Genomic DNA, 25,955 nt, shown 5'->3' with positions numbered 1-25,955 from the left:
TGATAGAGGAACCCTTGCCACTGAATTACAAGTCGGCTAAAATTCGGGAATACGATGGGAGCACAGACCCAGAGGAGCACCTGACTCGGTTTGAAAATGTAGCCATGTTACATTGCTATGGAGATAAGATCAAATGCAAAGTCTTCCTAACCACTTTGGTGGATTCTGCCCAAAGATGGTTTGAGAAGTTGGAGCCCCAGAGTGTTCAATCATTTGCAGAATTCAAGCAAGTGTTTTTGCAGCACTTCGGCAGTAGCAAGAGGTATAGGAAAACTGCCTATAGCCTTTTTGAAGCAAAGCAGTCAGGAGAGGAGTCTTTACGAACCTATATCAAAAGGTTTAACAAAATTGCTTTGGAGGTCCCGACTTGTGCCCAGGAGACCAAGATCACGGCTTTCACTCAAGGTCTTCGGGAAGGGGAATTTTTCAAATCACTAGTGAAAAAAGCACCCCGGACCTTCGAAGATTTGCTGGCTCGGGCTGAAAAATACATTAACATGGAGGAAGCTCAGAGGCAGAAAAAGGAGGTGGCCCGGCGGGAGGGAGGCCGGGAACAAGGAAGAAGTAGAGAGAACCATGATCCCATGGGGCGATTGTCCCGATATGCTCCATACCGAGGGACCCGAGATAAGGATGTTCATATGTGTGAAGAAAGGGTAGACACGCAGGCCCCTGTTTCTAAGGAGAAACTCTGGAAGTACTGTGCACTTCATCAAGAGTGCACTCATGACACCAGTGAGTGCCGAACTCTGCAGCAAAGACACCAACTGCCTTATGTTAGAGATGGTAGGCCGGTCCCAAAAAAGCCCTGAAGCGTGCCTTGGTTTCGGGGGTCACAAACGTCGATTCCTCCCCGGGATGCCACCAGCTCTCGGGAAAAAGGGAAACAAGAAATGGATCATGCAAAAAAAGACAAAACATCTGGGGACGGGCCAGCCAAAGGTATCATTAACATGATATTGGGAGGATCTACGGATGGAGATTCCAACCGGGCTAGGAAGGCCTGGAGTCGGAGGGAAAGTTTAGGGGTGGAGGAAGGAAGGCAGGGTGCGGGGCCAATCATCACATTTGGACCTCAAGACCTGGAGGGAGTAAACTTACCCCATAATGACGCCTTGCTTATACAAGCTCGGATCGCCAATTATGATGTTCGAAGGGTGTTCGTTGACTCGGGAAGCTCAGTGAATGTCCTTTTTCAAGAAGCATTCGAGCAGATGGATTTGCAGGGGTATGAGTTGAGCCCGGTAAAAACCGCCTTGTATGGTTTTGCCGGGCACACTGTCCAACCCCAAGGGGAAATGTTGCTGCCTATCACCTTGGGATCAGGAGATGAGAAGAGGACGGTCATGACAAGATTCACATTAGTGGAAGCACCTTCTTCCTATAATGTCATCTTGGGTAGGCCGGCTATGAACTCTTTCAAAGCCGTAGCCTCAGCTTACCATCAAAAGATCAAATTCCCAGTGGGAGATAAGGTCGGAGAAGTTCGAGGAGATCAGCCTTCCTCTCGAAAATGCTATGCCGAGACAGTGAAGATAGACTACAAGAGGGCAAAACAGAATGGAAAGGAAGGAGCCTTGGGGGGAAGAGAAGTTTGTTCTGTGGAGGAATCAAAAAGCGAGTATGAAGAGGTAGAGATAGAGCCCGGGCAAACAGGGAAGTCTGTTAAAATAGCTCGGGATTTAGACGCATGGTTGATTGAAGCATTGAGAGGCTGCCTCATTCAGAATAAGGATGTGTTCGCCTGGGCTCAGGGTGATTTGGTGGGAGTTTCATCTCGGGTGGCAGAACACAAATTAAACATCAGCCCGGGTTCCTGACCTGTCTTACAAAAGAAGAGGCATTTTGGGGCCGAGAAGGATAAGGTGATAGCGGAGCAGGTTCAAGAGCTACTGCGGGCCGGCACATCAAGGAAATTCAATTTCCTACTTGGTTGTCCAACGTAGTGCTAGTACCAAAGGCTACGGGGAAGTGGAGAATGTGTGTGGATTTCCGGGATTTAAATAAATCATGTCCCAAAGATTGCTACCCTTTGCCCCGAATTGACCAGTTGGTGGACTCCACATCCGGGTGTGAGTTGCTGAGCTTCATGGATGCATACCAGGGCTATCATCAAATTCCTTTAGCCCTGGAAGATCAAGACAAAGTCAGCTTTGTCACCTCGGGAGGTACTTTCTGCTACGTAGTGATGCCATTTGGTTTGAAAAATGCAGGAGCTACGTATCAGCGGATGATGGACGAGTGTTCCGGGAACAGGTGGGTCGAAATGTGGAGGTATATGTGGATGATATATTGGTGAATTCCAGGACCCGGGATAGTTTCTTACCCGACTTGGAGGAAACCTTTGCGACAGTTCGGCGATATGGGATCAAATTGAACCCGGCCAAGTGTATGTTTGGGGTGAAAAGTGGCAAGTTTCTGGGGTTCATGGTCACTGAACGGGGGATAGAAGTCAACCTTGAAAAAGTGAAGCTGTTGCGGGAAATGCCTTCACCAACATCTATTAAGGAGGTACAGCGATTAACCGGCCGGATTACAGCCCTGGCTCGGTTTATAGCTCGATCAGCTCATCGCAGCTATCATTTTTTCCAAGTGTTGCGTAAAGCCCAGAGGTTTGGCTGGACTGAGCAATGCGAGCAGGCCTTTCAGGAGTTGAAGGAGCATCTGGCTAGCTTGCCTATCTTGGTTAAGCCGGAACCAGGAGAACGATTGTGGATATATCTATCCACTACAGAAAAGGCGGTCAGCACTGTCTTGATAAAAGAGGAAAAGGGAGATCAGAGGCCTGTGTACTACGTCAGCCATTCTTTGAAGGGGGCGGAAGTTAGATATACGGAGATTGAGAAGATGGCCTTGGCTCTAGTAATAACGGCCCGGAAATTGAGACCTTATTTCTTGTCTCACCCGGTAACTGTTCTTACTAATAGCCTCCTGGGGCGCATTATGACTCATCCAGATGCCTCGGGGAGACTCGTGAAATGGTCGGTGGAATTAGGAGAATATGATATTGAGTAACAGCCACGTAAGGCCATCAAAGCCCAGGCTTTATCTGATTTTTTGACAGAGGTGGCCGTTTTTTGCCAAGAGGAAGTATGGAGGGTTTTTGTAGATGGAGCAAGTGGTGTTGGAGGCAGTGGTGTGGGGATCATCCTGATCTCACCTGCCCAAGAGAAGATTGAGATAGCCGTGAAGCTAGACTTCCAGGCCTCCAACAACGAAGCTGAATACGAGGCTGTGATAGCTGGGATGCAACGAGCCCGGGATGTCGGGGTAAGTCATATCATAATTTATTCTGACTCTCAGTTGGTTGTTCAGCAAGTAAACAAAACCTTCTGTACTCGAGACGAGAAATTGATAAAATATTGTAAGATGATTGAAGAGCTCGGAACCAGTTTCAACACTTGGAGTATAGAGCAGATACCCCGGGAAGAAAATATGGAAGTAGACGCCTTGGCTAAAAGAGCGACCACGGGGGAAGATGATAGTAGAGAATCCCTTATGCAAAGGGAAACGGTGGCTGCCATAGAAGCCTGGGAGCCGGTCCTCCAAGTAAACACATGGAAGGCCCCGATTGTCAAGTACCTAACTCAGGGGAACCTCCTGGAGGACAAAGGACGAGCCCGGATCATACGAAGACAGGCAGCCAGGTTTGCTATCTTGGGAGGAAGCCTGTATAGGCGTTCCTACCAGGGCCCTTTTCTCAAATATTTGGGGGAAGGAGAAACCGAATATGTCTTGCGGGAAGTGCACGAGGGATATTGTGAAAACCATGGAGGGTCTATGAGTCTGGTCCGAAGGGTGTTGCTGTCAGGATACTGGTGGCCCACTATGCAGGCAGACGCATCCAAGATTTTCCGGTCTTGTGAAGGATGTCAGAGGTTCGGAAACATACAGCATAGCCCGGCAAGCAACTTGAATCCGATATGGGCATCCTGCCCCTTTGATCAATGGGGTCTGGACATAGTGGGACCTTTTCCACTAGCCCGGGCACAGAAAAAGTTCTTGTTGGTAGCTGTTGATTATTTTTCCAAGTGGGTGAAGGCAGAGCCTTTGGCGAAAATAACAGAGGCCGAGGTGATGAAGTTTTTATGGAAAAGCATAGTATGTCGATTTGGGCTACCGAGAAAGCTGGTCTCGGATAATGACAGGCAATTTCAGGGCCAAAAATTGGCAGACTAGTGTGCCGAGATGGGCATTAAGCAGGTTTTCACCTCGGTCGCCTATCCTCAAAGTAATGGCCAAACAGAGATAACCAATCGTACTATTGTTCGATCTTTACAGGCGCGATTGCATGGAATGGGGAAAGATTGGGTTGAAGAGATCCCGAGTGTGTTATGGGCCTATCGCACCACTCCACACACTGCAACACAAGAATCACCTTTTAGCCTGGTATATGGGTCGGAGGCTATTTTGCCAGTAGAGATCGGACAGCCTTCAGCTCGGATTAAAGCATATGAGGACACAGACGAAGGAGCCCGGGCACAAGAATTGGATCTCATTGAAGAACGAAGAGAGAAGGCGGCTCGTAGAATGGAGGCCTACAGAGCTCGGGTGATGAGAGCCTATAATCAGAAGGTCAGGCCTCGGGAATTCCAAGAAGGAGAATTTGTGTTGAAAAGAGTTAATCCAGCAGGGGAAGTAGGGAAGCTAGATGCCCGATGGGAGGGACCATATAAGCTTATCAGAAAATTCGGTGCTAATACTTGGTACCTACAAGATGGCCAGGGACGCTCCCTCAAGCGACCATGGAATGCTTTACATTTGAAGAAGTATTTTGTGTAATGATTTGTATTCAATGTTTTATTAATGAAGGAGTTTTATCATGAAAGAAGGATTTCCATTATATAAGCCCGAGAGATTCCAGGCCCCGGCACCCATCATAAGCCTAAGGCATATATAAGCCCTTGACATTATATAAGCCCGGGAGGTTCCAGGCCCCGGCACCCATCATAAGCCCGAAGCATATATAAGCCCTTGACATTATATAAGCCCGGGAGGTTTCAGGCCCCGGCACCCATCATAAGCCTAAGGCATATATAAGCCCGGGAGGTTCCAGGCCCCGGCACCCATCATAAGCCCAAGGCATATATAAGCCCTTGGCATTATATAAGCCCGGGAGGTTCCAGGCCCCGGCACCCATCATAAGCCCAAGGCATATATAAGCCCTTGGCATTATATAAGCCCGGGAGGTTCCAGGCCCCGACACCCATCATAAGCCCAAGGCATATATAAGTCTTTGGCATTATATAAGCCCGGGAGGTTCCAGGCCCCGGCACCCATCATAAGCCCAAGGCATATATAAGCCCTTGGCATTATATAAGCCCGGGAGGTTCCAGGCCCCGGCACCCATCATAAGTCCAAGGCATATATAAGCCCTTGACATTATATAAGCCCGAGAGGTTCCAGGCCCCGGCAACTATCATAAGCCCAAGGCTTATATAAGCCCTTGGCATTACCTACTCTTTTATTTATATATATCAGGCATTAAATAATGGATAAAAAGAACAGAGGAGTTACATTGACAACAGATTATGAGAGGAGGGGCTCCTACGGCCCAATTACAAATAATAATTCAAAGTGTGGGGTTATTAGAGGGACCGACATCTGCAGTTGTCTGACTCGGGGCAGCCTTCGCATTTTCAGCTCCTTGGGTGGCGGGGAGGGAGTCGATGGCCTTATCCAAGTCGGGAAAATCTCTCTTGTCAGAAGACCATAGGCCAGCTTCCTCGAATTGATCTCGGCATTTGTAAAATCCGACCTGGAAAAAGGTGTACGATCTATCCACCACTGCCTCTTGAAACTCAGCAGAAGATAGGAAAGTTGCTTTGAGCTCTTCCTCTGACTTCAGGCGAGTTTCCAGAGCTGACACTGCTTTCTCCGCTTTATCCCTCGCACTGGCCGCTTCAGCTTGAGCCTCTGCAACTCGGTTTTCAGCCGCCCTCAACTCATCCGTAGTGGTGGCTAGAGCATCTCGAGCCTGCCCTAGATCAGCTTCAGAGCGAGCATGGTCTAGCTGAGCAGAGTGAAGACCTTGCTCGGCTGCCTCCAGGGCTGAACGGAGACTAGACGCCACTTGATCATGACTTTGTTGTGCCATCATCAAGTCCTGTTCCAGTTTTTTGATCAACTCCGCGGCAGCCCGAGACTTCTCAGCTTCTACGTGTGCCCGATCAGTCTCAATCCGACCAAATTTGGTCGCATCTTCATAGCTGTCCACCAGCATATGTAGTCCCTGAAAGCAGAGGTATTAGAAATAGAAAACAGAACACGTTCGAGACTAGGAGAAGTAAACTTACGGATATAACCCGGTTGGTGCCCTCGAAATACTTCACGTTCGGGTTTTGGTTATAGAGGTGGAGCTGCTCCGCAGAAGTCAAGAGGTCCTTCAGCATCCGCACTCCCCGGCCAGAGGCCCCGGCTTGGAATATATTTTCCCTCGCACCGAAGGGACTAGATCCCTGGGCAGCCTGGTAAAAGGGGGCCAACGGGGGGAAAGAGGGAGAGGAAGGAGCCACCTCTTCTGGGTCACTAAGAATGACCATTTCTGGCTCTTCTATGGCTTTCCTCTTCCGCGTCAAAGGAGAGGAGGGACCGGCAGCAGAAGGAGCCTGATCATTCGTCCACCCTGCCTCCACAGATGGAACTGGTAGGGGAACTGTCACGCCCCGAGACCGAGACGTGCCACCGGCGTTGTTTCAAATTCACACAAATTATAAAACAACCAGCCTCGTAGTACAGTTTAAACCAAACCAGTCTATTATCATAAATAAACTTCAAAACATTGTCTTTACAACTCGATAAATCCAACAATAACAAAACCAATGCGGAAGCGTCTAAAAACTTAATAATAAAACATTAATATTAAAAATCCCAAAAATAAACATAACGACATTTAGTTTTATTGGTCATCAATCACCATCCCCAAAACATATCTTGCTCACGAACTTCTACATCATCATCTTCATAATCTGGGAGGGAAAAGTAAGGGGTGAGTGTTTTGGGAAACACTCAGCAAGTGGGGGCCGATCGTTCATACCAAAATATATACATATATATATTTATATCAAAACTCATAAATAAATTCAAATCATAAACATTTTATATCATGTCTCGACATAGCATAGCATAAACAATATCATAACATATTGTACATGACATAACATAATTTTTGACAAGACACTGAAATTCCTCTCATTACTCGTGGCTAACTGATCAGTCCCCTATATGTAATCCCTCTAAGGGGTGAGGTCATAGAACGATTATTATACCCACCGTATCAGGGCCATAACATAACATGGTTCGGAAATTCCCTTTCCACTTATAATTTGAGTCCTAACAGTGTCAAAACATATTTCGAAAGAAACACCATCATGAACAATATTAAATAACAACTTCCAACGATTAACATATACGATCGAAATTTTAAAGCATACATATTATTTTAAAACGTAAGCCCACTTACAGAATAACTTGTACGGAATCAAATGCTTGAATTGGACAAAGCTTGAACCGAAAATAAATCCGAAGCAAACTCTCGAGATAATCCGATTTGATTGGATGCACTCTACCACCAAATTCCCAACAATTCCTTTGAAAGCCATGTGAAGGTGTAAGAAGAATGACCCAAATTTTAAATTGCTATTGGAAAACCCTCTGACGCAAAATGAAACACTAACCTTTTTCCTTCCCAATTTCTAATCCTCCCACGTGAGTTTGTACAACACTTTTTCCTTTTGACTATGAAGGCTTCGAGAAAAGCAAAGAAAAGGGCTAAATGATTGGACAAAAATATGGGTCAAAGGTGCAGGCTATCTGACGAAAATAATATTGAGGAAAAAGTAGGCTCTAGTGCCGAAAACAGAGAGAAGGATTTGACAGATTTCTGAACGTGTTGAGTCTGTATTTATAGGCACAAAAAAAATAATAATGATAAAGTAGGATTAAGACTTTCAAAGTTTGAAAACAAATCTATCTCCCAAGATTTGATCACACCTAGATCTTGATCACCTATCTTAATAATATATTTAACAGGATACCCAATATTATAATTATATCTCCAACAATATCTAATACTAATTATCACAAATACATTAATAAACAAAATAATTAGTAAATTAAAAATGTTAACCTTAAGGAAAATTACGGTCTTCACATCCTTCCCTCCTTATTGGAAGTTTCGTTCTCGAAACTTAAATTAACTTTGTTCTTCGAATAAGTATGGATACTTCTCCCGCATCTTCTCCTCCAACTCCCATGTAGCTTCTCTTTCAGTGTGATTTGACCATTGAATTTTGACATAAGGGATAGTCCTTCGCCTAAGAACTTGGTCCATGGTATCCACGATTCGTATAGGAACTTCGTTGTACTTCAGCTCCTCATTCAGATTACCATCCGTCACTAATGGTTCGGCTTCCAAAATATGACTTGGGTTGGGAATGTATTTTCTTAGTTGAGAAACATGAAATACATTGTGGACCCTTGACATAGAAGGTGGTAAAGCTAGTCGATATGCCAATGTTCCCACTTTGTCGAGAATTTCAAATGGTCCCACATATCGCGGATTTAATTTTCCAGCTCTGCAAAAACGTACGACTCCCTTCATAGGTGAAAGTTTGACATAAGCTTTTTCACCCACTTCAAATGCGACATGTCTTCTTTTCAAGTCTGCCCAACTTTTCTGACGATCTTGTGCAGTTTTAAGTTTCTCCTTGGTTATTGCAACCTTTTCTACTGTCTCTTGAATAATTTCGGGTCCGATGACAGCCTTTTCTCCGACTTCATCCCAATAAAGAGGAGAACGACATTTTCTCCCATACAGTGCTTCATACGGAGCCATTCCAATGCTGCTATGGTAGCTGTTGTTGTAAGCAAACTCAATTAAAGGTAAATGTTCGCTCCAATTGCTGCTGAAATCCAGGGCACATGCCCGCAACATATCTTCGAGGGTTTGGATTGTCCTCTCAGTTTGGCCATCAGTTTGAGGGTGATAAGTCGTACTGAGTGTGACTTTACTCCCCATAGCTTGCTGAAAGCTCTTCCAAAAGCGCGATACAAATCTTGGATCTCGGTCAGACAAGATACTGACTGGAACTCCATGTAGCCGTACTATATTATCCATATATAGCGTAACTAATTTGTCCAAACTATATTTCATGCGTACCGGTAGGAAATGCGCAGATTTTGTGAGTCTATCTACGATAACCCAAATACCATCATGCCTCTGTTTTGATTCAGGGAGTCCCACCACAAAATCCATGGAAATGTGCTCCCATTTCCATTCCGGTATTTTTAATGGTTGTAGTAGCCCTCCAGGTCGCTGATGTTCTGCTTTAACCTGTTGGCATACTTGACACTTAGAGACGAATTCTGCGACATCCTTCTTCATTCCATCCACCAAAAATTTCCTTTTAGATCTTTATACATCTTTGTACTCCCCGGATGTACTGAAAACTTCGACTTGTGTGCTTCAGACATGACTTCATTCCGAAGATCATTGACGTCTGGTACCCACAAACGTCCTTTCATCCAAAGGACTCCTTTGTCATTCACTTGAAAGTCTGGTAATTTTCCCTCCTTGATTTGCTCCTTGAACTTAGCCAACGACGGATCTAGGTCTTGGCTCAACTTGACTGTTTCACGAAGACAAGGTTGTGCCGTTAATGAAGCTAAAATATTCTTGCTCATGTTCTTTCGACTCAAGGCGTCAGCCACTTTATTGGCCTTACCTGGATGGTAGCTTATGATTAGATCATAATCTTTTAAGAGTTCGATCCATCTTCTTTGTCTCATATTCAGATCCTTCTGCGTGAATAAATATTTGAGACTTTGGTGATCAGTGAAAATTTCACACTTGGCACCGTAGAGGTAATGTCTCCAAATTTTCAGGGCGAACACCACTGCTGCTAACTCAAGATCATGAGTGGGGTAGTTTTTCTCATGAGGTTTCAATTTTCTAGATGCGTAGGAGATCACTCTCCCTTCTTGCATTAGCACGCATCCCAAACCTTCCTTTGATGCATCACTATAAATTGCAAAATCTTTTCCTTCCTCAGGTAGCACTAGTACTGGTGTAGATGCTAACCTTTCTTTCAAGGTCCCGAAACTCTTTTCACAGTCTTCATTCCAATCGAACTTTACGTTCTTCTGGGTGAGTTTTGTAAGAGGTATAGCTATTGAGGAAAATCCTTCTACAAATTTTCGATAATAGCCAGCCAACCCCAGGAAGCTTCGAATTTCGGTCACTGACTTGGGTCTGGGCCAGTCTGTTATTGCTTCAACTTTCTTGGGATCCACTGAGACTCCGGCTGCTGAGATAATGTGTCCCAAGAATGCCACACTCCTTAACCAAAATTCACACTTCTTGAATTTGGCATAGAGTTTATTCTCCCTTAAGGTTTGCAGTGTAATACGAAGATGTTCTTTGTGATCCTCTTCACTAGGTGAGTATACGAGGATATCATCAATAAAAACCACCACGAACCTATCAAGAAACTGTTTGAACACTCGGTTCATGAGGTCCATAAATGCTGCAGGGGCATTTGTCAAGCCGAACGGCATTACTAAAAATTCGTAGTGCCCATATCTTGTTCGGAAAGCCGTTTTTTGAACATCTCCTGTCTTGACCTTCAACTGGTGATAGCCCGATCGCAGATCTAGTTTGGAGAAAACAGTAGCTCCTTTAAGTTGATCAAATAAGTCATCTATCCTTGGAAGAGGATATTTGTTCTTGATTGTGATCTTGTTGAGCTCTCTGTAATCTATACACATTCTCATGCTTCCATCTTTTTTCTTGACAAATAAGACTGGGGCTCCCCACGGGGATGCACTCGGTCTAATTTGCTTCTTGTCTAGCAGCTCTTGTAGTTGCTCTTTCAATTCCTTGAGTTCCGCTGGTGCCATTCGGTAAGGAGCTTTCGAAATCGGAGCAGCACCAGGCTCTAGCTGAATTTCAAATTCAATCTCTCGGTCTGGAACCATTCCGGGCAGTTCCTCCGGAAAGACATCCGGAAACTCTCGTACAATCGGAAGGTCTTCTAGTTGGAGCTCTGGCTCTTCTTTTACCTCGCTCACCATAGCTAGGTAAACTTCTTCGCGACCTTTTATCGCCTTCCATGCTTGGGAGGCCGACAAGAGGGGTTTTCGCGTCTTGGTCTTGCCTTGGAATATAATTTCTTCGAGGTTTGTGGTTCGAAGTTTAACATTCTTATCCCGACAGTTAACCACTGCATGATGTCTAGATAACCAATCCATCCCAAGGATGACATCAAATTCTACCATGTTGAGTTCAACCAAATCAGCATCAAAGATTTGTTCACAGACACACACTTTACATTTTCTATGTATCTTGAGTGTCTCAATTATCTTGTTAGTAGGGGTTGCTACTCTCAGCGGTTCAGTTAGTTCCTCAGAGATAAGCCCTATCTTTTTAGCAAATCTCTTAGATAAAAACGAATGAGTGGCACCACAATCAAATAAAACATATGCAGGCTTAGTATTGATTAAAATGGTACCTGCCACGACTTCATTCGCCTCATCTGCCTCTTCTTGTGTGATAGCAAACACACGAGCGTTGGGCTTTGTCTCTTTAGGTTGGGCCTGTGTAGCACTACCATTTGGCCCGGTCCTTGGCTTCACAGGATCAGGACAATCAGACATTCGGTGTCCCAATTTGCCACAGTTAAAACAAGCGCCAGTCTTCCGACGACACTCCCCTTCGTGTCGGAAATTACAGGTAGGGCATGGTTTGATCATTGGTCGATTAGGCGCAGGGGCAGTTCCCTTGAACGATCCACCAGATTGGTTCGGGCGCTTGGGTGTTGGCCCGATAGCAGAAGATTGACCAGACAGAGGTCGTTTGCTCTTGAAGTCGTCTTCCCGACGTTTGATATCCGATTCAGCTCGGATAGCTGCTCCCATCAAGTCTGCAAAGTTGGCAGGTTGAAAAACTGCTAATGCCGACTGGATTCGGCTATTCAATCCCTTTTTGAAACGGTGCAGTTTCAGTTCATCATCTCCCATAATGGTAGGGGCATAAGATCCGAGCTCATTAAACTTAGAAGTGTACTCCACCACTGTCATATCTGAAGTTTGTATGATATTTTCAAATTCACTTAGCTTTTGAATTCGAACCTCAGCTGGAAAATACTGCTTCAAGAACGCAGTGCGAAACTGTTGCCATGTGATTGCTCCAGCAGCTAACATAGCAGGCGAGACAGCTTCCCACCATTTCCTTGCTTTATCCTCCAGAAAAGGGATTGTTACCTCCACTTTAAGTGCTTCAGGGACTTCAAGTAAACGTAATTGGTCCTCCATTTTCTTCATCCAATTCCTTCCCACCTCTGAGTCAGCATCTCCCTTAAACATTTCAGTTCGGTTCTTACGGAGCGATTCATAATGGAATTTTACTCCGTTCTGAGCAGGTGGGGGAGGTGGCGGATTACCGTTGCCATTGGTATTTCCCATCCCTTGGAGGGTCGTTGCTACTATTGCTGCGATAGCCGCAAGGTCTTCTCGGCTCAGATTGATTCCTGGAGGTGGATTCGCATCATCTCCACGATTGTTGTTGCATGTTCTTGGGTGTCTTCCGGCCATTTCCTACAGTAAGGGAGTTCTAAGAGTTTGTCGAAACATGATACTTAAAAAGAAGGGTAATAGCAGAATAAATGAATCAATAAATAATCCCAAGAATAAAATTTATTTTATTGATTCCCAAAATGTCACGAAGATAAGTGAAGCAAAATAAACCAAGTCTCAAAACATTAAGGTATCATGCTGAATCAAACAAAAACAATGCTGAATAAAAGGACTAAGCTAGATGAAAGCCTAATCTATGATTTCTCCATCGCCCGAGGCTTCATCTTCTGCCGGAACATCTTCGGGGTTCTCTTCTGCCACCATGTCTACTTGTTGTAGGTGATTGATATGCTCGAGCAGGGCTGCGTTAAATTCATCACGAGCTTGCACCGAGTTTTGCAACTCTTGCACTTGGTGTTGGAGTTCTAACGTTTCCATCATTCTTTGGTTGCTTAGGTCTTCGAGTAAAGTGATGGTAGCTAGGGACGACTCCAACTTCTTTTTCGTCTCCTCATGTTCTTTCTCTTCCTTATCAAGATAATATGCGAGTCTTTCGACGTCGGCTTCGAGGTGGTCCCGATGCTCCTCCATCTCACTCTTGTTCGCCTTTAGCTTCTTCATGTCTTCCATCATCTCCTCCTTCTCGTATTGCTCCACATATAGTGAAGTCCTCAATGACTCGATAACTTGCTCCTTGCTTCGAACAACGTTTTTGCGAGCCGTGACTTTGGTGCGAGCCATCTTCCTAGAATAAAGAGGGATAGGTTCAAGTTAGAATTCAAATTGATGAAATTTCAGGCAGAATTTATATAGAACAAGATTTTCGGGCAATATTTCCAAAAATGGAAAATTTTGAGATTTCTTTATGGCCAAAAACTACAAGTCGAGGGTGTCGTGAGACAATTCGCGGAATGGGATTTCGAATTTTCTAGGTGAAGTTATAAGCGTCCGAAAACTTTCCTAAAACGGCAAAAACGCAATTTCGGAGGCTTAAACGATTGAATTCGGGCTAAAAGCGTCATTAGTCATACTTAGTATGAGTTTAACTCAGAAGATCGTTTCGGGTCAGGATACGTAGAGATTTGGTCAAAATTCGACAACGTCAAATTTTTCGGTACGGAATCCCATCCGGATTTATGAACCTGGCGGCTCTGATACCACTAAAATGTCACGCCCCAAGACCGAGACGTGCCACCGGCGTTGTTTCAAATTCACACAAATTATAAAACAACCAGCCTCGTAGTACAGTTTAAACCAAACCAGTCTATTATCATAAATAAACTTCAAAACATTGTCTTTACAACTCGATAAATCCAACAATAACAAAACCAATGCGGAAGCGTCTAAAAACTTAATAATAAAACATTAATATTAAAAATCCCAAAAATAAACATAACGACATTTAGTTTTATTGGTCATCAATCACCATCCCCAAAACATATCTTGCTCACGAACTTCTACATCATCATCTTCATAATCTGGGAGGGAAAAGTAAGGGGTGAGTGTTTTGGAAAACACTCAGCAAGTGGGGGCCGATCGTTCATACCAAAATATATACATATATAAATTTATATCAAAACTCATAAATAAATTCAAATCATAAACATTTTATATCATGTCTCGACATAGCATAGCATAAACAATATCATAACATATTGTACATGACATAACATAATTTTTGACAAGACACTGAAATTCCTCTCATTACTCGTGGCTAACTGATCAGTCCCCTATATGTAATCCCTCTAAGGGGTGAGGTCATAGAACGGTTATTATACCCACCGTATCAGAGCCATAACATAACATGGTTCGGAAATTCCCTTTCCACTTATAATTTGAGTCCTAACAGTGTCAAAACATATTTCGAAAGAAACACCATCATGAACAATATTAAATAACAACTTCCAACGATTAACATAAACTATCGAAATTTTAAAGCATACATATTATTTTAAAACGTAAGCCTACTTACAGAATAACTTGTACGGAATCAAATGCTTGAATTGGACAAAGCTTGAACCGAAAATAAATCCGAAGCAAACTCTCGAGATAAGCCGATTTGATTGGATGCACTCTACCACCAAATTCCCAACAATTCCTTTGAAAGCCACGTGAAGGTGTAAGAAGAATGACCCAAATTTTAAATTGCTATTGGAAAACCCTCTGACACAAAATGAAACACTAACCTTTTTCCTTCCCAATTTCTAATCCTCCCACGTGAGTTTGTACAACACTTTTTCCTTTTGACTATGAAGGCTTCGAGAAAAGCAAAGAAAAGGGCTAAATGATTGGATGAAAATATGGGTCAAAGGTGCAGGCTATCTAACGAAAATAATATTGAGGAAAAAGTAGGCTCTAGTGCCGAAAACAGAGAGAAAGATTTGACAAATTTCTGAACGTGTTGAGTCTGTATTTATAGGTACAAAAAAAAATAATAATGATAAAGTAGGATTAAGACTTTCAAAGTTTGAAAACAAATCTATCTCCCAAGATTTGATCACACCTAGATCTTGATCACCTATCTTAATAATATATTTAACAGGATACCCAATATTATAATTATATCTCCAACAATATCTAATACTAATTATCACAAATACATTAATAAACAAAATAATTAGTAAATTAAAAATGTTAACCTTAAGGAAAATTACGGTCTTCACAGGAACAGCAGAAGGTGAAGGAGCGGAGACCTCGGGGGTGACCACTGCAGTGGCAGCCTCCTCACCTATGGCTTGTTGAGCCCTGCGTTCCTCCGCTAGTTGAAGGACTCGGGTCTTTCTAGCTGCCTCTGCAGCCCTGGCTTCTTCCTTTTCCCGGGCAGCTGCCTTCTCGGCTGCCCGTTTCTGAGCAAAGGCCTGCTTTATCAGTCGAGATTTTTTCTTCTTAGGCGGGGCTAGGGATGCTGCGCAAAAATGATAAAAAATCGATACATTAGAAACAGCATGTAAGAGAAGCAAATACATGGTAACAGTAAAGCATACCAGGGACTGGGGCCGACTCATCATATTCATCAATAATCCGGTCAACCGGATCAGTTACCGGGCACCCAGCCCGTAATCATTCAAACTTTTTTCCTGCAGGAGAGGGGCTGAAGAAAACTTCTGGTTTTCCACTAGCTCTTGGATTCGGAGGTAGGGTTCCTCCAACTTATAATTTTTAGGGTGCTCGGGTTGAAGAGGAAGGGCCGTCAAGAATTGGGTAGGTCTGGTTCGGGCACCAGGGAGTTGAATATAAAAGAATCTTTCTTTCCATCCCTTCCACGAGAAAGGGGTATCATCTAGAAACCGGGCATTCTGCCGGGCATTCAAAGAGAAAGCCATCTCCGTGAAACGGCAGGCATAATAGTAGTGAAAGATGAGAGGGGTGATGGCTAAGTTGTTCGCTTTGAAAAGAACGTTAAGTGGCAGCAATCATACGGAAGGCATTGGGATGAAATTGGTTCAAGGGAACCTTGTAAAAAGAAGCAATTTTGTAATAAAAGGGATGAATAGGAAAACGAAGCCCATTCCTGAGTTGTTCCCTGAAGAAGGTATAGAACCCCTCGGGCGGCTGGTCAGCCCGGCCTAGGGGCCCCGGAATGAGAATAGAGTACGCAGGAGGAATGATACCCATAAGCCTAAGTTCCTCTATGGATTCTGGGCGGAGGGTACTGGTAAAGTGGGAGAACCAGGGACCTTCGGGGTTTGGTTTGGGCAAAGGAAGGAGAGGCCCAGAGTCGGATATTTTAGCCTTACCCTTGTCCTTAGAAGGCCCGATTTTAGCCTTCTTCGAACGAGATGAGGAGGGAGCTACTGTGGATTGGACACGGGAGGTGACAGGAGGGGGAGAATCGTGGCGTAAGGCCTCGGATTCTATATCAGAGGAGCCACGAACGTGGCCACCGGAGGTTGAAGATGTGGAATTTGACATGTTCAAAGGACAAGGAAACTTTAAGGTAAGATAGACAGAAAACTTACAGAAGAAAGCAAGCTTGCTACGCGGAGTCGCCTGAGCTTTAATGCTGGCCGTAGATGAAAAGATGATCGAAGGGCAAGGGTGATCTTGGGAAGTTGAACCGGGCAGCGTAATGATGACGCGGGCAGTCGAAAGGACAGGTAACGTCCTATGACACCTGCCCGTCTTTTCAAATTCTAGGGTTAACGTCAGCCCTAGAATTTTTGGACATTACTGGACGATACCCCCAGAAGGCCGGGGTAGCAAGGCTTTGAACAGCCAGGGGCAGGACTGTAAGTCAGGACAGCGAGTAAGACTCTAGCCCGACTATTTTTGGGATGAGTAGTGATGCCCCGGCAAGACATGGGAGCAGAGCCACGAATGCCCCGGGGAGCAGGGACATAAAGAGTCAGGGATTACAGGGTTGTATTAAAGCAAGGGTGGCGGAACTGTAAGTCAGAACAGCGAGTAGACTCTAGCCCGACTATTTTTGGGATGAGTAGTGATGCCCCGGTAAGCCAGGGGGCAGGGCCACGAATGCCCCGGAGTGGTAGGGCCGTATTAAGGCAGCCCAGTAGCCTCAGGAGCCCGGGAAACCAGGTCTGCAGGACTTATATAAAGCCCGTGTTTTAGGGGCATGATCTCCACGATTATCATCAACCCGAGCTTTCCGGGTTCATCGTACGTGACAGGCAAACATGGGCAACTACCGCACCCACGATCCAGATCGTGGCCACTACCCTGGAATTGCGGAGTGACACTCTCACTCCATGGCCTTTAAATACCTGGTCACAGATATTTGTAGAGGTATGTTCATCTAAACTTCCAAAGCACTATACTCATTTCTCTAAAAAGCCCACTCTATTTCTAAGTCTAACTTAAGCATCGGAGTGGCCCCGCCGAAAACTCCTCCGGCGCCCCACTAACGTGCTTTTTATTCCCTTCCTTGGTGTGCAGATTATCTTGATTAAGGAAGGGCAGCTCGTATATTACTTCCATTAGCCCGGTCACCACGTCAGGCCCACAACACTACCCTGATAGCTTGGGCCCTGGTTTTACAAACCATCATCAATATGAAATTTAATTCACATTCATTTTAAATTTAGAGTTTTCTAACATATTAAAATAATCTAAATACAATACATCTAATTGAATGTCCAATTAACTTGCTTCATTACTTATTACACCATTAGATCTTATCACTTCATCCTCATTCGAACAACATCGTGATGAGCATAGTATTGTTGATGCTTGATCAACTCCGTAGTTGAATACTAAATTTACTCCATAATCGATATTCTAAAGATGGTTATGAACATTCTATAATTATCATGTAAATGTAAGAAACAAACATATATAGATATAATTAGTAACATCATGAAACACGAACATAAATGTCATACCATTAATTGTTGTGAGAAAAAGAGTGGACTCATCACAGAATTTTAAACATATGTTTGAATAAACACATTATTGTATTCAATATTTTCTGATTGAGAGTTTTTTTTCTTTAATTATTGATTTTACCAATAGAATGCAAGCTTATGTTACTAAATAATTAAAGATGTACTAGGAATATTTAGTACCTTCGATTTTTTATAACATTTATCCAATGAACTTTTCTTTCGAAGCTTTGTTGGAGGCTCTTTTTGTTTTAATGTACTTTGAATTAAGAACTTTGTTAGTAGAAGCTTGAGTCGTATCATCAACATGATCAAATTGTACTTGCATGCTCTGTAATGATATCAAAGTACGACCACAACTTGATCGTAACTTTGATGTAGCAAGATCAATTGCTCTACTTTCAATCCACTCAAGAAGCTAGCTTTTGAGTTTCAACGTCCTTAATTATCTGCAGTAAAATCTACAACGTTGTAAATACCTCGATAAACTTATCATAATTTAACTGACCAAAAGTAGTAATCCATCCATTATAATTGATCTCCACCCTCATATACGTTGTAATCTCTGTCCAGCTCCTGATGCTGCATTGCACGTACGGACAGATAATTACAATTAACAAACAGTTAATATGAAAATAAGAAATACAAATCATTTATTATATTATTTACTAAAAATATTTCTTACCAGATTTGCAGCATGCACTGCATAGGGTCTCAAGTCGACAACATGCTTTGTGATACAGTGTTCCTAGACCAGCAGACTCGCTACGCCTGTTATTCTCATACGCCGTCGACAAATTTTGCCACTAAAATCCTTCGTAATGGGCAAGATAGGTAGCCCAGATCGCCGGATCTATAGTACGAGGCACATTGTCGTGCTTCCTCCAGCAATGCAATGTGCGGCGGTAGGTGTCAGCACACTGCTTGTGCCAAATTTCTCTAATCTGTGTCTCGTATTGTGGCTTCCATTTGTACTGAGCCTTTTATTTCGTAATAGAAAAAATAAATTAATTTAAACAACATGCATGTTTGACAAATAACAAATAATATAATAACTTGTTAACAAATTTGGGGATTACAAAAACAACGTACCACAAATTGATCCCAGTAATAATCACACTAAGCCTGTGTGACGTACCTCCAAGTGTAGCCGCCCAAAAAAATTTGCCGCTTGAACTTCTGCTTCATGAAAACAGATACACCGTTCTTCGCTGGAAGAAACCTGCAAAACATTCCATAACAGTTATCAAATAATACGGTGTATTTATTTAATATCTGCTCGAAATAAATTAACTAATAACTTACCCTTCGTTCTCAGGCCAAATCAGTGTCCGATGATCTATCTGGGTGGGAGGATTACTCCCAGAACCCGAAGCAGCATTGGGATCCATTTTATTTGAATACAACTACAATGATATTTTTATTTATTAAATACAACATTCAGTTAACTAACGAAAAATACTGTAAATAACTAAATTACTAAAATACGGAAAATAAAACAAAATTGTTTTAAACAAAATACCCAAAAAAAAAAAAAAGTCCACATATAGAAACCACAAACAATTCTTTATATTAGTTTAGTACAATTCATCAATTACCAAAATCTTAATTTTATTTACTAATATAGACAAATTTCAATAATATTCTTTAAAACTCAAAATCCCCAAACTAACTCTGAAATTCAAACGAACATTTCCAAAAATTCAAAATTCAAAGCATTGTTACAAAAACTTAATATAGTATGAATTTTTCAGAAAATCGGAAATAATTTTTGAAATTAATATAGGTCAATTCTGACACATTTAAATATCCAAATCAATGTTTTCGGAACCGGACCGGCCCGGCCGGTTCGACCGGGAACCGGTCGCCGGACCGGTCCAGTCCGACCCCAAAAACCTGTTGGATCGGCCAAGAACCAGAAAACCGGTTCAATCGGTTTTTCGAATTTTTTTTATTTTTTTATTTTGAAAATTTAAATTTTTTTATTTTTAAACCTTAGATTTAATAATTTTATATATAAATACATTATTATTTGAAATTTCTACTTCATTTAAAAAAAATTTAATAATTATTGGTTTTTTAAAAAATAAATAATTTATAACTATAATTGATATTTTAAATATATTTACGGAAGTGTCGATGCTACCATAGGGCACTGGGTGGCAGATTTTGATTGGTCAAAAACAGTAAGTCCCATGGGGTTACATGTTGCCCACAAAGTAGTACCCTGTGGGCAGCATGTACAAAACATATATTTACATATTTATTTATCTTTTAAACTATGTTAAATATATATTTTATATCTATTTATATAATTTTTGAGTTTTTAAAATACCAAAATATTTTATTTATTATATTAAATTATATAAACGGTTTTCCGATTCGACCGTTCGGTTAAAACGATTCGACCGGTTAGACCATTTTTTTTTAAGTAAATCGGTTCAATCAACGGTCCGATTATGAAAACACTGATCCAAATATTGTTAAACATCTCTACAATTCCAAAATGCCTAATAATATAAGCAAAAATTATAAATTAGTTCACAATAATTTTGAAAAATTTAGAAATTCGAATTTAAATTTTTTATACTATCTAAACATCCAATTAATTATTAATCAACACTAAAATTCAAAATTTTCTAAATAACATGATTTTAAATTTGGAATTTCTAGCCAACACATAATTAAACATCAGATATATTTGAGCATCAAATTTCTAAATTTAATAAATTAAATTTACTCTGAAAATTCAAAGGATGGCGGCCGATCACAGTCGTTGGCGGCTTTGGTGCCCGATGGCGGCGGAGAAAATTTCCAAATTGAAAATTTCAACAGGAACAACCAAAAAACAAAACAACTCAATACTACCTAAATCACTAAGAACTAATACCAAAAAATCTAGGAAAAAATGAAAGGAGTACCAATTTTGTGGAAGGCGGCGACAGCGGATCGATCGGAGCGGCGGCGGCAGGGAGCGGTGGCTGGAATTGAAGGACGGACGATAACGGCAGCAGAAGGCGGCAGTGGCGGCCGAGAACAGGCGGCGGCGAGCGAGGGTTTGGGGTGACTTCGAAAAAGGAATCAAAATTAGGGAAAATGGTATGAAAATGAAGCACTAAACGTGAGTATCGCAAATCTATAATTTTTGGGCAAAATAGGCGGCTGAAAGAGGGTGGTAGGAGGCGGCGACGGCGAGGGATTGGGGAGCCGATCGGATGGGAGAGAATAATAGGAAAGAAGAAGGAAGAAAGGATGCGGGGAGAGAGAAAATAATTTACAAAATAAAATAAAAAGGTTGACCCGGTATACGAGCGGAGATAAAGCAATATGACCCAATTTTTAAAGCATATCTATTTCAGCAAAGAATATGCTTCACACAAGTATCGAATCCGCAACGTTGGGGAATCTCTTCTCACATCACCTCAGGCCTTACCAACTCGTTTATGCCTCTGTGGACATCGCCAAACTAAAACTGTGATAATATTGTGACGGTTTAAATCAAATCGTCGCAATGTATTTAATAATTTATTTTATTTATAATGAATATGATTTATTAATATTATAAATGTCAAAAATATTAACAACACAAGATAAAATATATTTTTTTAGAAATTTTATTAAGAAAAATCTGAGAATTATTTCTTAAAATCTCTTCCAAACACTATCTAAATAAAGTCAAAAGGAGTTTATAATTATAAAATTAATATTTCACCTATGTGATGCACATGCTATATCTTATTTATAATATAATTAAATTGAATTGAATTAAATTAAAATTTTGACTATAAGGCACCATTCTGTTCATCATCTATATATATATAAAACCAAGCAGGTATTTCAAAAAAAGAAACATCAAATTTTCCCGCTCAAAACTTACTTCAATTAGAATATTCATCAATTTATATAAAATAATTGAAATACAAAGTTATTCATCTTTCTAATAAATTTAAATATTTTAAAAATATTGATGTGTAGTTAAATGATCATTAAGTCTCTTCGATTCCATCAACTAACAAATTTAAATTCAAAACTTCAGCAAAAGTATATCAATATATTATTGATTTTTTTCTCAACTGATGATTCGAATTATTTATATATTACATCATTTACGAGTTTAACATAAATATAAATTAAATATTTTTAATAAATAATATAAATAAAATATTTTTTAAAACTTGTGCATGGTCTGATAATCCCATTATTACAACTTTCGAATGTTGTGCTACTGCTTAACCAATTTAAATTAAAAATTTTCTGACAAATAAATCTTATTGATTTTTCTATATAATATAAATTCAATATAATTTAGATTTAAATAATTTACAATAACAAAAGATAAAACCTTATTTATCTATGCACACGTTTATATACTTATATATATATATATATATATATATATATAATATACATGTATTATCTTAAATTAAATATTTTTACAAAATTTGATCAGACAATTTTGAGAATTAAAAGTCCTTAAAAAACTCATAATTAGATAATTTCGAGAATTAAAATTCATTAAACAATTAAACCTCATAATTAATTAAACATCTGACAAAAGATTATTTATTTTTTTGACTATTCGTTTTCTGCATAGTGAATCCATAAAAAATTTCTATTAAATGTTCTCTGATTAGCAAAAGCACGAGCACTTCATCTTTTAAATTCTCCACAAGCACGTTCAACACTTGCATCCATGAAACATATTTAGGTAGTGTTTGCAACATCTAAATATAAGTAATTATGAGTTTTTTTTCTTCACAATTTGTTAAAAAAAATTCATAATCACTTATTTTTAGAAAAATGAAAAATTTGAGAACAAAACCGGAAAAAAATATTGTTTTTAAAAAATCATACTTTTGCAAATTATTAAATCAATTATTTTACATTTGACATATTTTGATTAAAGAGAAATATTTACGAAAAATTCAAATTCCAAACTTAATCATAATATTCATGTAATTAAAAATTACATAATATTTGAATCTATAATTCCGTAATTAAAAACTATACAAAACTTTCCAAATTTATATTAAAATTTAACTTAAATTTTTTGATATTATAAGACAACTAAAAATATTTGCATCGAATCAAAATTTCATTAAAAAAAATTTTTGAAATGAAAGTTGTTTATTTTTTTTTATCAATTATTTGCTTATTATTTATCAATACTTGATATAATTTTTAAAAATAATAATGTTCATAAGTAGTAATAATATATTTATGTACTTATATTGATTTTAAATAATATTATTATATTTATACACTTGATAAAAAAAATGAATATTATCATAAATAATTTTTTATCGTTATCATAGATAATTATAAAAATATAATAAAATATATAAATTGAAAAAAAAAAGTAATAAATCATTCGATTAGTCATTACGAATTTGAATAATTAAATAAATAAATAGATATTATCAATAAAAGTTAAAATAATTATTTGAAATAATTTTAATTTAATTTTAGTTAATTTTACATATAAAAAAATTCATTAATTTCATATATATTATAATTTTGGTTCAAAATATGATATTTGATTATATATTTCAAATTTTAAAAATCGATTGGATGTTTTAATATTTTGGTTTAAAATATATATCTTTATGCAAGTATATTGATTTAAAATAGTATTAGTATATCTATATCTATATATATATATATATATCTATATATATATAAAAACAGAGTTTTTACTAAAAATAGTATTTTCTCGCCAAAATATGTATACTATAAAAAGAAATAATTTTTAACATTAATTATATAAATTTATCAAATCTAAAATTAAATTCAAAACTTTCCAAATTTATATTAAAATTTAAATTAAAATTTTTGATAATATAAAATAACTAAAAATATTTGCATCGAATCAAGATATTTCATTAAATTTAAAAAAAAATTCAAATGAAAGTTTTTTATTTTTCGTTTATCATTTATTTTGTAATTATTTATCAATAATTGAGATAAATTTAAAAAATAATAATATTCATAAGAGTTATCATATATTTATGTAAGTATATTGATTTTAAAATAATATTACTATATTTACACACTTGGTAAACATAATAAATATTATCATAGATAATTTTTTTATCGTTATCATATAAAATTATAACATTATAATTATAAATATGAAATCTATATCTATATCTATATATATATAAAAGCAGAGTTTTTACTAAATATAGTAGTTTTCCGCCAAAACATACTTACTATAAATGAAAATTATGGATGAAATTTTGTTAAAACCATAGATAATGTTTTCGATTCAAATAATAATAATATGATGATGATTAAAGTTATAGATAATGTATTCGGTTCAAATAATTATAATACTAATAATATTTTTTGTTACATTTGTAAAAATAAATTTTTATTTACTACTTTTATCAATGTTTTTTTAATTTTAATTGATTTATTGTGTCCATATACAAATTAATATTACCAAAAAGATAGTAAATAATTTAAATATCGTGTAAATATATGTCAAATTAATAATAAAAAACTTACGACACAATCTAAAATATTTATATATGCTTACATATAGTTTTCATAGATTATATATATATATATATATATATATATATATATATATATATATATATATATATATATATTTGTGTGTTATAGTTTAATAATAAGGAGATATGATAATTTCCTAAAATAATAATAATAATAATAATAATAATAATAATAATACACATTTCGGTTCAAAATCGAAAATTTTTGAATTTAAATGTTAGTATTTTTTCATTTAATTTTATCTTATCAAAAGAATCCTAAATAATTGACACATCCAAATTAATTTAAATGTTATATATATTTCAGATAAAATCTTATCAAATATATTTAATATACCAATAAATTTACATATTTGATATTCTATAGATCTTAAGAGCATATACAAATTAATCTTATAAAAATAGCGTAAATAATTAACACATTAAAATTTAACGACAAATGTTGTGTTTAAGGAAGTTTTTCAAAATTTGTAGAATAATTTTTTAGTTTTCTAATTGTCTATAATGCATTAAGATTTTTGTATTTAATTTTTTATTCAATTGCTACTTACTAATTTGAATAATTAATTATATAAAATAACATTTCGTGCATCGCATGGGTGCAATACTAGTATATAAAAAAGGGGAGTTGTCATCAAAATTAGAAAATTTCTGCCTAAATGTTTGATTAAAAAAAGGAAATACAAGTTGTAATTATTTTTTTAAAATTAAATTTCTTATTTTTTCATGTATCGAAATTGAATATATATATATATATATATTTAAACAAAAAAATATAATATACTTAAGAAATGAAAAGTATAATTTTTTCTCCCAAAATTTCATTCAAAAAGTAGTAATGCGTAAATAAAAATAAGGATAATATTAAATTTAAATTTCAAGATAAAGATAGTATTGAAATCTAAAAAAGATGATATTACGAGTGATAGACACTTTTATCTAAAAATTTTAAAATATAGATAAAAATACGATTAAATTTAAACAAAATTTAAAGTAGTTTTTCCATAATGAAAAAAATATAATCTTTTTATTTAAAATAAAAGGTTGAATTTAAAAAAAAAATTAAAATAGTATTTTTTATTATCAAACAAATTTTAGTTTTTTGTTAATAGGGTGATTGTTTAGCATATATACATATATACATGCCAGAGATTAAAAAAATGATATTATGAATCATAGACTATTGAGTTTATAAATTTCAAATTATAGATAAAAAAAGCAATTAACTTTTTTAAAAAAATTAAAAATGGTATTTTTTGTGATCAAACAAAATTTAATTTTTGTTTTTAATAGGGTGGTTGTTTTGTTTATATGTATGTATATATATATGCACATCACATATTTAAAAACAAAGATAATATTTTTAGTGATAAACTATTTAATCTAAAAATTTTACAATATAAAAATATGATTCTATTTAACAAAATTTAAATTGTATTTTTTGTGATCAAACGAAATTTATTTTTATTTTTAATATATTAGTTTTAACCATATATATATAAAATTATACAAATCTATTAAA

The 25,955-nt window shown here is 38.0% G+C and overlaps 2 protein-coding genes across 5 annotated transcripts; both read right to left on the bottom strand.

Moving 5' to 3' along the window:
• Positions 1-6,741: 6,741 nt before the first annotated feature.
• Positions 6,742-21,177, bottom strand: LOC140886931 (uncharacterized). 4 transcript variants are annotated; one of them, XM_073293863.1, is made up of 8 exons: positions 20,834-21,177; positions 19,218-19,318; positions 19,005-19,134; positions 18,598-18,892; positions 18,458-18,494; positions 18,096-18,361; positions 8,129-12,594; positions 6,742-6,968 (listed from the first exon to the last, which is right to left on the bottom strand). In XM_073293863.1, the coding sequence occupies exons 6-7, from the start codon at positions 18,219-18,221 to the stop codon at positions 9,382-9,384; spliced, it is 3,339 nt and encodes a 1,112-aa protein (XP_073149964.1). In that variant the 5' UTR covers positions 18,222-18,361; positions 18,458-18,494; positions 18,598-18,892; positions 19,005-19,134; positions 19,218-19,318; positions 20,834-21,177; the 3' UTR covers positions 6,742-6,968; positions 8,129-9,381. The 4 variants fall into 4 exon arrangements, with proteins under 4 accessions (XP_073149964.1, XP_073149960.1, XP_073149963.1 ...); XM_073293859.1 differs by having other exon boundaries at positions 18,096-18,494; XM_073293862.1 differs by having other exon boundaries at positions 18,096-18,494; positions 19,051-19,134.
• Positions 12,618-14,872, bottom strand: LOC140886932 (uncharacterized). Its single transcript, XM_073293864.1, has 3 exons — positions 14,760-14,872; positions 14,546-14,671; positions 12,618-13,318 (listed from the first exon to the last, which is right to left on the bottom strand). The coding sequence occupies exon 3, from the start codon at positions 13,312-13,314 to the stop codon at positions 12,823-12,825; it is 492 nt and encodes a 163-aa protein (XP_073149965.1). The 5' UTR covers positions 13,315-13,318; positions 14,546-14,671; positions 14,760-14,872; the 3' UTR covers positions 12,618-12,822.
• Positions 21,178-25,955: the final 4,778 nt, after the last annotated feature.

The sequence above is a fragment of the Henckelia pumila genome, chromosome 3, assembly GCF_033568475.1.
Source record: "Henckelia pumila isolate YLH828 chromosome 3, ASM3356847v2, whole genome shotgun sequence".
NCBI classification, from domain to species: domain Eukaryota; kingdom Viridiplantae; phylum Streptophyta; class Magnoliopsida; order Lamiales; family Gesneriaceae; genus Henckelia; species Henckelia pumila.
This window is presented reverse-complemented; position numbering and strand designations above follow the sequence as displayed.